We start from the raw sequence: 13,226 nt of genomic DNA on the forward strand, positions 1-13,226 counted from the left end.
CTGTGCCAAGTATGGAGTGCAGCTCTTTGTAAAAGCAGCATGTCTACGACTCAGCACAGAATTGACCATAGGCCTCCTTGGCCTTCTGATATGCTGCAGCACTTCCTTTGCTTTCACATAACAATGGTGCTGATACCTGTCATACCTTTTCTCCTGCATCCCCTGTACAATCTGCTTGTAGATGTCCACATTTCTGGGGCCGGTTCGCAGCTGTGCTTGCACAGCCTCTTCTCCCCACAGGCCCAGGAGAGCCAATATTTCCTGCCTACTTCAAGAAGGATCCTGGAGCCAGCATGGTCAGCTGGCCAGTTGCAAGAAACAATGGAGAGATGCTAGGTATGCTCGCCAAGCCGGACAATCAGGAAAAGGCATTTTTAAGGGATAGGCCAGTGAAATACACAATTTTGACCAGAGCAGTCACAGAGTCAAGCATAGTGGTACAGCTGCTGGAAGACAGCTAGGGTCAATATAAGTAACATAGTATCTACACTCAGACTGAGTTGACTTAGGTGCATCAGCCATGGCTCATTTCTGCTCTGGGAGCTGATGTCACTGCATTGGTGGAAGACAAATTTAAGTGCAGACACACGCACAACTGGATCAATACAGTGCAGCTTACTTCGACCCAACTTCGTAGCGTAAACCAGGCCTGAGTTTATTTGGTCTTGCTGGGGAGAAACAACTATAACTGCAGGAGGCATAAATTCTGTGGTATCACTAGTAATTTCTTATTATGAGATCACAAAGAGGGATGTGATTTAAGATGTACAGTAAGAAGCAGGAGCGGATTTAATTGACAAAACAAAGATCCAATGTCTATGCAAATTTCCCTAGTAATAAACAAGAGAATAAACACCACTATCATCCCTTAAAAAACAGCAGCAGCTACACACACTTAAATTAGTTTCCATTTTAGAGATAATACCAGTGTCAGCAGTATTGCTCATTGTAAGCATAGCAAATAATCACACAGAGTATAGCTATTATTTACACAAGTCATCATTTATTTACAGAAGAGAAAGCTGTGTTTGTCACTTCCTAAAACACAGCAGTAGTAATTAGGTTGCTGTGAAAGTGAGATTTATGTGCAATGATTACATAAAACTGAAAGCTATCATCCTATTTCCATTATATATTTATCCTGCAATATACTTTAAAACTGTTATGATCTGGCAGAGACTCTAATCGGGATTCTAAATATCTTCACTGGTATTTATTAAACTCACTACACCCAAGAACTTATGACATCCCAGCCTGATTTGCACAAGGCCTAAGCACACACGACTTCAAATGAAGTTATGAGGAATTATAGCTACTCAGCACTTCTACAAATCAAGCCCCTATTCTTTACATTGGACACAGAAAAAAACTATTCTTCTTGCACACAGTGACTGAATAGGCAGCAAATAGCTTTCCCCAATGCTGTTCATCCCCAGCTGAGCCTGCAGCAGCAGTGATGCTAAAATATCCATTCCAAAGACTGCAGTGAGAAACTATGGTGCAAATTCACAAATAATTAAATAAAAAAAAGCCACGTTAAATTTTCCATATTTAGAAACAAAAGGAAAAAATCCAACAAATGGACACCACATTTTTAAAGGCAAATATTTTTCTTTAGAGAGATTGTAAACAATACAATTTTGACAAAAACTGATACATTTGAATTTGCTGCACAGAAATGGCAGCACAAAGGTCCCAGAAAATTCTTGATCTTTCAAGGTGACTGTCATGGCTGGATGGATGCCCTGAAGGTCTAAAGCAGAAACCTGCCTTTGGAGAACTTTTACAATAAACCCCACCCACCTTTCATTGTTCTCATGTAGTGGTAAAGTACTTAATAGTGTTCCATTAGTAAGCACTTACTACAATACAGTAATGACGTAAAGTGCATCAGCAACATGAACGAAGAGAATGAGACACGACTAAGGGCATGTCTACACTACAATCTTAAGTCGACCTATGTTAGGTAATTACTGCGATGGCTGATGTCCACACTACCCTCCTCCACTCAGTTACCAGGAGCGCTTCCACTGACCAAAGAGGGGCAGTGTCGTGGGGCTAAGAGGCAGGGCTCTCACCTCCACACAGCCCCCCACTGGGAGCCCAGCTGTGCCCACAGGACTTCTCACCTTGCCATTCAAAGCTAGGGGAAGCCACCTGGGGGCTTCTCACCTCTAGCTGGTAACTCTGCACCTGGAGTTCAGTAGGCTTCCATGCTCCTGGCAGGGAGCAGAGACCCTGGAGGCAGCAGGGCTCCCTGTGGGGTGCAGGAAGCCCAAGTAGTAGCCCAAGCCAGGAGCCTGGGTGGCAGCCCAACTTGGAGCAGAGACCTGAAGCCACTTTCTTGTCAATTTCACAGCTACAGCAGAGCCATGAAATTGACAGCCAACAGCCAATGTGAGGAACCCAATGTCTACAGGGACACCGCGCTGCCCGAACTACACCAACATAAACCTTACGTCTCTTGTGTGTTAGAGTTATTATGTCGGTGTAGCAGGGCACTTACATTGGGGGGAGCAAGGCTGTAGACCAGGCCTGCACAACTTGTAAAGTGGCAAGGGCCACATTACTCCAAAGAAAACAGCTGAGGGCTGAAACCCTCCAGCCCCGCAGAAACACCCGCCCCAGCGACACCCAGCTCTGTGGAAACAAATCCTCCTTCCCCAGCTCTGCCCCACCAAACAGCTGTGGGCCAAAAAGGAAGGTTGGGGGTAGGGAGGTGATACTTTATTTTAAATTAACCAGGGGATTCCAGCTGAAGAGGTGGCTGGGAGCCCTCAGGGGCAAATTAAAGGGCCCAGGGCTCCGGCAGCCGGGGAAACCAGGAGCTTTGAGGGGCTGGGGCAGGGGTTTAAAAGGCTCAGAGCTCCTGTCGCTGAGGGTAGCTCGAGCCCTTAAATCCTGGCCGTAGCCCAGCCACCGGAGCCGCGGCTGTGATTCAAAGGGTTCTGGGCTGCCTGCAGCCACAGGGAGCTTTGAGCCCTTTAAATCCCAGCCCCAGCCTGGCCGCGGGAGTGGCGGCTGGGATTCAAAGGGCTCTGGGCTGCCCACAGGCGCAGGGAGCCCTGAGCCCTTTGAATCCCGGCCACGGCCGGGTTTGAAAGGACTCTCAGCTGCCCACAGGCGCGGGGAGCCCTGAGCCCTTTGAATCCCGCTGCAGCTGGGTTTGAAAGGGCTCTGGGCTGCCCGCAGGCACGGGGAGCCCTAAGCCCTTTGAATCCTGGCCATGGCTGGGTTTGAAAGGGCTCTGGGCTGCTCGCAGGAGCAGGGAGCCCTGAGCCCTTTGAATCCCGGCTGCGGACTGGTTTGAAAGGGCTCTCAGCTGCCCGCAGGCACGGGGAGCCCTGATCCCTTTAAATCTCAGCCACAGCCGGGATTGAAAGGGCTCTGGACTGCCCGCAGGCGCAGGGAGCCCTGAGCCCTTTGAATCCCAGCCACGGCCGGGTTTGAAAGGGCTCTGGGCTGCCCACAGAGCATGGTGTTTCCCGTGTGCAGGGAATTTAGAATCCCCTCGCGGGCCGCACAGTGAGCCTCCATGGGCCGCATGTTGTGCAGGCCTGCTGTAGACCAAGCCTAAGTTAATGGTTTTCTTTGCATGATTAGGTTTCTGTTTTGCAGTTTAAAATATTAGATGAAGGATAATACATCATCTCCAACATACACATCAGGCAATTCATTGTTATGTTCTTCACTGCAACTCAGACACATCGCTCATATATAATACGTATTTTATACTTCTCCAGGGACACACATTTTCTCTCATATCGCTGTGCAGAATTATGCCTGGAAAGGTCTACAAATCCCCCAAAATTGGGTAATGGTCCTGCCAAAGCTTTCTAGACCTTGTTAAAAGCTGGTAGTTTTTGAAAACAAATGTTTAGTATTAATGGTAATGCTTCTTTTTTAATGTTCATGGAGGAAATGTTTAATAATTTAATAAAAAACATAATTCTCAGATAAAAATTACATTAGGATGGAGTTAAAGCTGAGAATATATAAGGGCAAAAAAATTACAAAAAACAAGCATGTAATAAAGCCAGAAAATTCAGAGATCAGGTTAAACTTAAATCCAAACAAGTTAAGGTCTGCAAATGCTCAGTTAAGGTATCAAAATAACACTAACTCATCCCCTGTAGTGACACCCAGAGGAGGCGGGGGAAGAGAGTGGTAACCAGAATGCTGTGATTTTATGAACTATTAAGGCTAGCAATCTGTTTTAAAACACTAAAAAGCTAGAACTCACATTATGTGATGCTCTGGTGATGCTCTGCACGTGTGCTAATAAAAGTTACCTTATGGGAAAAAAGCACAAAGATTTCTGAAAGTTTGTACCAATTTCCAAAAATTTTTGAAATATGTCAAAAGTCTACGTCTATGGCAAATTTGATTTCTCAAAGAAAACCTTGAAGTCTCAAAAAAAAAAAAAAAAAAACCTCACCACACGAGTAAAAATGCAGACAAAGTACCTGAAAAGTTCTGCAAGAGGAAAACATTTTCATGCCCAAAAATTCACAACAAGCATTAAATAGTCTCAGACCAAATGGAATTTTTCCAGACATTTAAGAACACCTGAAAATAGGATCTTGAAATGGAAGTGCTTCCTCAGCAAGAACAGCACTGTGCATTTAAGTCTGCAAGAGAACTCCAGCCAGAACCAGCTACACACTTTAACATGTGCTTAGCTAGAAGTACGTGGGAAGTCCTAGTGAAATCAATGGATTTATACCACAGTAACCAAGAGAAGAATCCAGCCGTACTGTGTTTATCTTAAAGACATAACAAAAGGCCAAGAACATCAGCTACTACTGCTTGTTCAAACAGAAATGAATGTAAGTTTAAACATTTTGCACATAGTGACAAGCCCATCTAGGGAGGCAGACATTAAGAGCCCATCCTGTTAAGGGAAAAATGCAGTTAATCCCTAATAAATCTACAATGACAAGTCTTCTAGATTTTAGAATTAAATTCTGACTACTCTACCAGAACAAGCTATGTTTGAATCACAAATGAGATCTGAAGCCCACTAAATAGCTCATAATATGCCAAACACTATACATATCAAGAGCCAATTATATTAATTCCGTTCATTTGGTCTCAAGATATTGCTGTATGACTCTTCCTTCTTCGCGGTTTCTTAGCAACACAATTTTGTTCCCATTTGCAGTGGATGAAAATGGGTAAATATTTCCACAGACTCCAAGGAACATCAGACCACTTATTTATTCAAACTGAAACATGGGAGTGCATGACACTTCCCAGACAAACAACAAAACCTCCACAAGGAGTTTACAAGCTAGGGCCCTAATCCAGCAAAGATTTAGGCACATGTTTAACTTCAAACACATTCATGGTTTTTTAGGATCAGGACCTAAATGCTTTCTAACACAATAAGCTAAGCAGTGGAGAGGGGCTCAGGGAGGGTTATAACCAGTAAGATATTGTGAGGTCTGCTTATCGTGTGTGCTGTCATATATATAATCTTTTATAAATTACATTAAAATTTGAGGCAGTGCCCAGTAATCATCAGGATGGCTAGCAACCAAAAACAGCAACAAAGCTGTTGTTTAACTGCTACAAAATAAAACCAGTAAGTGACAGGAAATAAAGCCAGTTTATTTTTGTTTATTATTTCATGTTCTGGATTTTTGGTGTCTGTTATCACTTTTTAATTCACCATCTTTGTAGATGTGGGATTTTCCACAGCACCAGCTAACATGGAACCAAAATGAATCATAGTGCATGCCATTCTCTGATTAGCTATCCAGTGGTTGCTACTGAGATGTACTACCAGAAGCCCCAAGTTCCCCTCCAAATCCCTGGAGAAAGCAGCCTTAGCACACTTTCATTTATAACTTCATTGTTCTCTGCCCTGAAAGCCCCATGGTTTTTCTAGGGGCTTTGGGATTTTTGTTTTTATTTTTAAACCTAGAAGCATTTGCCAGAGAACTCTTGCAAAACCAGAGACTATGATATCACAATATGAGAATGAAACCCCAAACTGAGAAGGGAGGGGATTTTCCAGGAGACTGTTTAAAATCCATGCTTGTTTTTGTTAAACCCATTCACCTTGTGAAAGGTTCAGCCTTCATCATCATAATTATTATTTATATTACCTCAGCCTAGGAGGCCCAGTCCTGGATCATGATCCCATTTGAGCTAGACTCTGTATACACACACAACAAAAAGATGGTGCCTGCCCCCATGGGTTTACAATCTACCCCTACTCTCTACAACTGAGGGCTCAGAAAGCTTACCTCCCCGATTCTCTAGACCTCCGAGGGGTCATCAAGCAGAAATTGGAAAGACACGACTTGATATTTGGGATATTTCTATGATAAAGACAAGCAAAAAGAACTTTTCAAGCCTCCTTTATACACAATAAAGAGCAAGTTGTGTCCCCTTTGCCCAGCTGCTCTGCCTCCACAAATGGGAAGCGTCTGGGAACTAGAGGATCAGAATTATCAATGATTTCAATGTTTTTGATGCAACTGAAAACTCCTCTGTGAGGAGCGCAGGAGCTATCTGTGGACATGTCAACACCAGAAGCACTTTACCAGTATAGCTATACCCATATACTATATTATGCTGGCAAAGCACTCCTAGTATGGACACAGCTTATATAGACAAAGCTGCCCTTTTACAGGAATAGCTTACCCCATCACCCTCAAACAAATCTAGATATCCCAATTAAAGCGCAGTTTTGCTTTTATAATTAGATCCACACTAGGGATTTCTATCAGCACAGCTACATCAACCAGGGCTCACAGCTCTTCAAACTCCTGACCAATACAGCTATGTTAGTAGAAGTCTGTAATGTAGACATAGCCTGTATTTTTATGAATATTGTGGGAATCTCTACGTGATTATGAGTGTGTGACTTCTATAGAGAAGCCGACGGGGTAACTCAGTTCTATGGGGTTCTGTAAGACCACAGGAAGGCAGATAATGAAGGTGAATTAAGCCCAGTCACAGACACTTGATAAGAAAGATACCATTAGTACCAATGGAACTGGCGGACACAGCTTGTAGTCTTCCTCATCTAAAGGGTCAGGAGGAAGTTCCAGTTGCTCACTTGGACAAGAGAGGTAATGTGATACCCTATTAGATATCACAGTCCCCGGGTATCATGGTGCTCATGAAATGCCTGTGCAACAGGAAGGTCAAATCTGGGCTGTGGAGGGCCCCAAGGGCTGGGGCACCTCCAGTCCCAAGGAGAGTGTCCTGATTTGGGTAGGAGATGCTGGTTCCAGGAAACTCTTGACTTCCTGTCTAGACAGATCTCACTTGGTGCAAGCAAGGATGGTTCCTCCAGAATATCTAATTTTCCGATTATAAGAAGTTCAAATCTCGCTCAATCGTTCTGCCAATGGTTCTGTCAAAGTAAAGTCATGGCTAGTAGACGGGAAGGGGTTAGACTTCTCCAAGAGCCAGTGTCTCTTGGTGAGGGTCAGTCCTGACAACCAATGCAGATCCAGGAGAACAAAGACATTTGCTGAAGTGGTGTATCTTTCCATTCTCCTTGGGTCACCCACAGTTTTGTCAGCCCATACAGACACAGCTGAAGTAGGAAGGTTCTGAGTTGGCAGATTCGTAAGGGACTGAGACGGTACCCCCAGTGGCTAAGGTTCCTGACAGATGCTCTTTGTTTGTACCAGCAGATCTGGACAGTACTGCTAGCAATGGCACTGCCAGTGCAGAGTCCGGTAGCAGCGGAGCCTTGCTCCTATGCACCTTTCTGTCATCGACATCCTAAGTCTTTGGAAGCTGAGCACGAAGACCTGACCGACCTGGAATCTGTCCACTTTGGAGTGGACTGAAAGAGGGATCTGCTTTTGTGCTTCTGAGACTGTGCCCTGCTCTCCGGCAGAAATCCTGAGAGAGGGGCCACAGCTGTAGTCTCCCACATTCCTGCATCAGGCTTCATGGTAGGAAATGTGCTCTTTGATGACTTTGGATAATGTACAGCAGGGTTCATCCAGCCTTCCCCGTGAGGTGCTTTTTAAGCCAAAATGCTTGCACCTATCAGGTCCAGCTAAGAAAGGAGTGACAGATGCTGCACCTGGCGGAGATATGCACTTCCCCCAGCCAGTATAGGCAGTGCTCGTGGTCATCACTGATCAGGAAGGTACTGAGACAGGAGATGCAGCTTTTCAAGCTTGGTATACTGTGCATAATCTAATTTCCATACAGAAACTCCTCAATGTATCATTGTTATGTTGCTGATCAATTAGAGAACGTGTTCATTTACAGTTGCGCAATGCTCCCTTATAACATGGTTTGGCAGCCACCTGCTTTGTCCACTGCTTGCAGAAAGAGCAGCCCATTGGAGCAAGCTGGTGGGGGCTTGGAACCAGTGGACCAGCAGCCCCCTTATCAGCTCCCCACTCCCCTAAGATCCCTGTGCAGCAGCTGCCCAGCAGGCTATCAATTGCTGGCCGTTCAACTGTCCCTCCCACCACTGTCATGTGCCTCTCCTGCCCTCTACCTTGGAGCTGCTTCCAGGAGCCTCCTGCTTGCTGTGCAAGAGAGGGGGCTAGGGATGCTAATGTCAGGATGCCCTTCCCCCCGCTCCTGTCCCCCACTTACCCAATCTCCATAGTGTGTGGGGGGACATAGAAGGGACCTTTCTGGAAGCAGCGGCTGTCTCAACTTGCTGATCTACTTAAAAAGGCAATGTATTTAGAGTGCGGTCAGCATACTTTAAGGGGCAATGTGCATCTCTCTCTCTCTCTCACACAGGGTGTGTGTCTCTGTCTGCCATGCTCTCTCCTCCCTCCATTTGTGCTGCCTTGTAGAGTGTGAGGCTACATTAACAACATGTTAACCCTTGAGGCTCAGCCAAATGCTACTTCATCATTTAGCCAGTAAGGCATTTCCTGGGAAATATCCCACCCTCTTCCACTCTCTGACTTCACCACATCAATCAAGCTTCACAATTATCATTGCTGTGTACAGCATTAAATTGTTTGTTTAAAGCTTATAGTGTGTGTGTGTGTGTTGTGATAGACCCAGGCCAGTTGGGAACAGCAGAGTAGTAGAAGGGAGCCAGGGAGCCAGAGGAGAGGAAGTGCATGCGAGGAACTGGGAACAAGAGGCGTGCAAGAAGCTGAGAATGAGTAGGCATACTGCTGGAGGACTGAGAAGTACAAGCGTTATCAGACATCAGGAGGAAGGTCCGGTGGTGAGGACAAAGAAGGTGTTGGGAGGAGGCCATGGGGAAGTAGCCCAGGGAGTTGTAGCTGTTGCGCAACTGTACCAGGAGGCACTCTAGACAACTGCAGTCCAAAGGGCCCTGGGCTGGAACCCAGAGTAGAGGGCAGGCCCGGTTTCCCCCCAAACCTCCCAACTCCTGATCAAACACAGGAGGAATTGACCTGGACTGTGGTTTCTACCAGAGGGGAAGGTCTCTGGGCTGTTTCCCGATCCACAGGGTGAATCTGTGAGGCGAGCAAACCCGTCAATAAGCGTAGGACCCACCAAGATAGAGAAGGAACTTTTTCACAATATACAGTCTTTTGTCTGATGAAAAAAAATTCCCTGGAACCTAAACACCCCATTTACATTAATTCTTATGGGGAAATTGAATTCACCTAACATCATTTCGCTTTAAGTTTCATTTTTCAGGAACATAACTACAAAGTTAAGTGAGGAGTTATGAGCCAGAGGGATCCCCAGGGTGGAGATTCTAACTATCCACTAGCTGTATTAATAGAACCATTAACACTAATTACACTAAAGATAAAACTGATAAACTTTGAAATATTTACAGGTTTGAAGACAAAGGAGAAGTTCTGGACACTAAAGTTTCCAATTCAGCTCATGCAGCAGTAAGAAGGAACTGAAGGGATGGTTGGCCCACCCAGCACTACTCCATGGATCCTTGATGCAGAACACAAGCAGAGCAGAAGCGCAAACACGGATCAACGGACACTGCTTTCAAAAGTTCTCAACTCTCAGGTTCATGGAGCAAATGTGTACCCATAGTGGAATGCACAGAGGGACCAGTTCTCAAAGAAGGCTAAGTTTACATAAGGCAATATGCTTTAAGTCTTTAAGTTTTTGTTATTTTTAACCTTTTCTCTGTTTGCGCTGCTCCAATGATAAATAAAGCAGACTCTGCTTTGAACAAGCTGTTTTCTGTCACAACTTCTGGGGAAGATTCCATAGCACGTGTCAAAAACAGATATGGTTGGTCAACATGGGGTACTATAGACTGGTGATCCAGTCTAAAAGTGAAATGAATCAGAGTTCCACTCAGAGAGCTGCACATATAAGTCTGCCAGTTGAAAGAAATACCCAAAAAGAGAGATTACAGATGAAGTTCACCCCAAGCCATAACATCGTCCTGGAGAGAATAATTTTGAAGTTTCTCTCCCTCTCTCGTTGAATATTAGCTGCACATTTTTAGAGCTGGAATAGTTATATGCATTGATTTATCAAGACAATTCTTGTTCACAGTACCCACTGAAGTCATGTGTTCCTTTTTTATTGCTCATGATGTTATTTTGTTTAATGTCAGACCATTCTCTACATGCCTAATAGATGGAATTTTAATTCTTAAAATTATAAATAAAATCAGAAGAGCAAGCCTACATGGATTCACTCCACACAGTTGCTCAAGTGAGCAGGACTTGTAGGAATAACTTTGCCCATCTAGAAATACTGATGAACCTCGTACACACAGGAAAGAGAAGATCAGACAAAGGGAGGGGTGTCTCAGGACTTTTGTTGTCTTCAGAAATCTGTAACCCTCAGAGAAAAGTCTCTGTGGCCAAGAAACTCTCTTACCAAGCCTGTGTTCCTTGCTTTCCTACCACATTGTCCCCAAAGGGACGAAATAAGAAGTCTAAATTGCCCACAGCCTAGATAGAGACAGTCCAAGCAACTGGGAGGGGATGTTCAGGTCATCTTTGGGCAGCAGCGTCCCATGTCCCAAGGAAGGACATTGGGCAAGAAGTCTGAACCCAGGAGTAGGCTCTATGGCTAAAAACAGTGACAAGACTCTACCTCGACCTAAATGGCTTGGAAGTGCATAAGATCCAGAGAGTGGGTCAACTCACATTTCACTGGTGACCATGCAAAACAGTACTAGGGCAGGTTGTAACACTTAGCACTGGTCATTTTAAATTCAGCCTCCATGTCCTTTGGTTTTAAGAGCAGAGAGTTTATTTGGAGTAGGTGTGTAAATGTGGAGGGAGAAATCACCTTTTATAGAATCATAGGACTGGAAGAGACCTTGCAAGGTCATCTAGTCCAGACCCCTGCATTAATGGCAGGACTAAGTATTACCTCTAGACCATCCCTGACAGGTGTTTGTCTAACCTGCTCTTAAAAATCTCCAATGATGGAGATTCCACAACTTCCCTAGGCAATTTATTCCAGTGCTTAATAACCCTGACAGGAAGTTTTTCCTAACATCCAATCTAAACCTTCCCTGCTGCAATTTAAGCCCATTGCTTCTTGTCCTATCCACAGAGGTTAAGAAAAACAATTTGTCTCCCTCTTCCTTGTAACAACCTTTTACACACTTGAAAACTGTTATTCCCCCTCAGTCTTCTCTTTTCCAGATTAAGCAAACCCATTTTTTCCCCAATCTTCCCTTATCATCATTGCTTCATTCCCCAACTTATTTCATAACACTCAGGCAGAGTTTAGAGAGTATCATGTGCTAGACCTCGTATATGAAGTAGAGAATTTTAAATGGAAAGTTATCAAATGTTATTGGTCTGTGCAATTTGCTTGGCCACCGTTACAGATTTCCTAGTTTCACCAGATACAGCAGATTCCCAAGTAGCCTTAGCTCGCTCCAGAGCAAGCTTTCTGCACAATGACATCTTTTTATTGGTGAAAGCATAACAGTAAATCTCACTACTCTCTCAGGAAGGTTGAAAGGTCATTAGTTACTCAATGAATAGGGATAGAAATATTTGAGTGCCTAATAGTAGCTATTTGCCACTTCCTGGCATATTCCACACACCAAGAGAGACCTCATACAGCCCACCCCTTTGCCTAAATTGTAGGAGAACCCACAGGTATTGTCTAAAAAGGGAAAATCCAGAAACCCATAATACATACACACTTGCCATTTAAATCCTATTATAGTAGCAGATTAACAATTGATAGGGTGGAGAGGACAAACAAAAAACCTGCTCACCGTGCACACAGAGGCTTCATCCCCGATTTTCACTCTATTCACAGTCAGTAGCCGCTCCAGCAGGCTGATTCTGTTTAGGAGCCAGGAAAACGCCAGCAGCAACTCTCTGCTACCCTGTGAGCCATCGGAGGGGAGCTGATAAAATTCTGGCCTGCCATAGCCATGGTACCATAACACTGACTTTACAAACCTAATTTGGGTGCCTGGAAAGTAGAAAAGCAGGAAAATGTGTCACATTGCGCTGCCCACCCTTTTCTAGCTGCTTCCTGGAGAAAATTAATCAAATTTCGTGTCATACTAAGGGTAAGGGAGACTGATGTTCTCTGGTTAGGCATGAACAGATACAATATAGGCGGCAAGAATGCAAGCTTCCCCTATGTTGCCCCACCCTGACCCGCAGGAACCACCTCTATAGAGGGGAATAGAAATTCAGTCTCCAGACCCATTCAGCCTCCAGACCCATTCAGCCCTTGGCCTCTTGTAGTGGATGCCTTTCCTACTAGCCATTGGACTCAAACCCATCCCTCCTTTCATATGGGCCCCCAAACACGCTACAAAATAGCAATTGTTTTAGGTCACTGTTGAACTGAGGTGGATCAAAACCTAGAGATGAAAGTTTCCATAGCCTACTACAAATCTCTGAGCACCAGTGAGCAAATAAGTTTATAGCAGCATACATACAACAGACACACCAGGCTGCAGAAACTGCATTTTGTGCTCAGTTACATTCTCTTCCATTTTCCTTCACCACAGATTTTACTTGACAATTGCAATGTAACCTGAAGAAGAGGTTTGCTTAGCTTGAAAGCTTGCCTCTTTCACCAACAGAAGTTGGTTCAATGAAATATATTACCTCTCTCACCTTGTCTCTCTCAATTACAATGAAAATACTACGGATTGTAAAGCAAGAGTCACTTCACTAGGGGAGAAAGAGAAAAGGTTAAACCAATTAATAAAGTTTTTTCCCTTCCCAAGTGAAGTGTTTTAATATCAACATGTTGTTTCACCACAAAGCAGCAGTAAACCCAAACCCAGGGCCCCACGCAGTCAGTGCTTAACTTCTGTGTCCTCT

The 13,226-nt window shown here is 44.5% G+C and overlaps 1 protein-coding gene across 1 annotated transcript in view; it reads right to left on the reverse strand.

Moving 5' to 3' along the window:
* TEDC1 (tubulin epsilon and delta complex 1) overlaps window positions 1-13,226 on the reverse strand; it is a 186,968-nt gene that overhangs the window by 152,459 nt on the left and 21,283 nt on the right. Inside the window, exon 3 of the mRNA XM_030573362.1 lies at window positions 12,155-12,357. Coding sequence (XP_030429222.1) covers window positions 12,155-12,357 — 203 coding nt within the window. The remainder of the gene's footprint in view (window positions 1-12,154; window positions 12,358-13,226) is intronic.

The sequence above is a fragment of the Gopherus evgoodei genome, chromosome 8, assembly GCF_007399415.2.
Source record: "Gopherus evgoodei ecotype Sinaloan lineage chromosome 8, rGopEvg1_v1.p, whole genome shotgun sequence".
NCBI lineage: Eukaryota > Metazoa > Chordata > Testudines > Testudinidae > Gopherus > Gopherus evgoodei.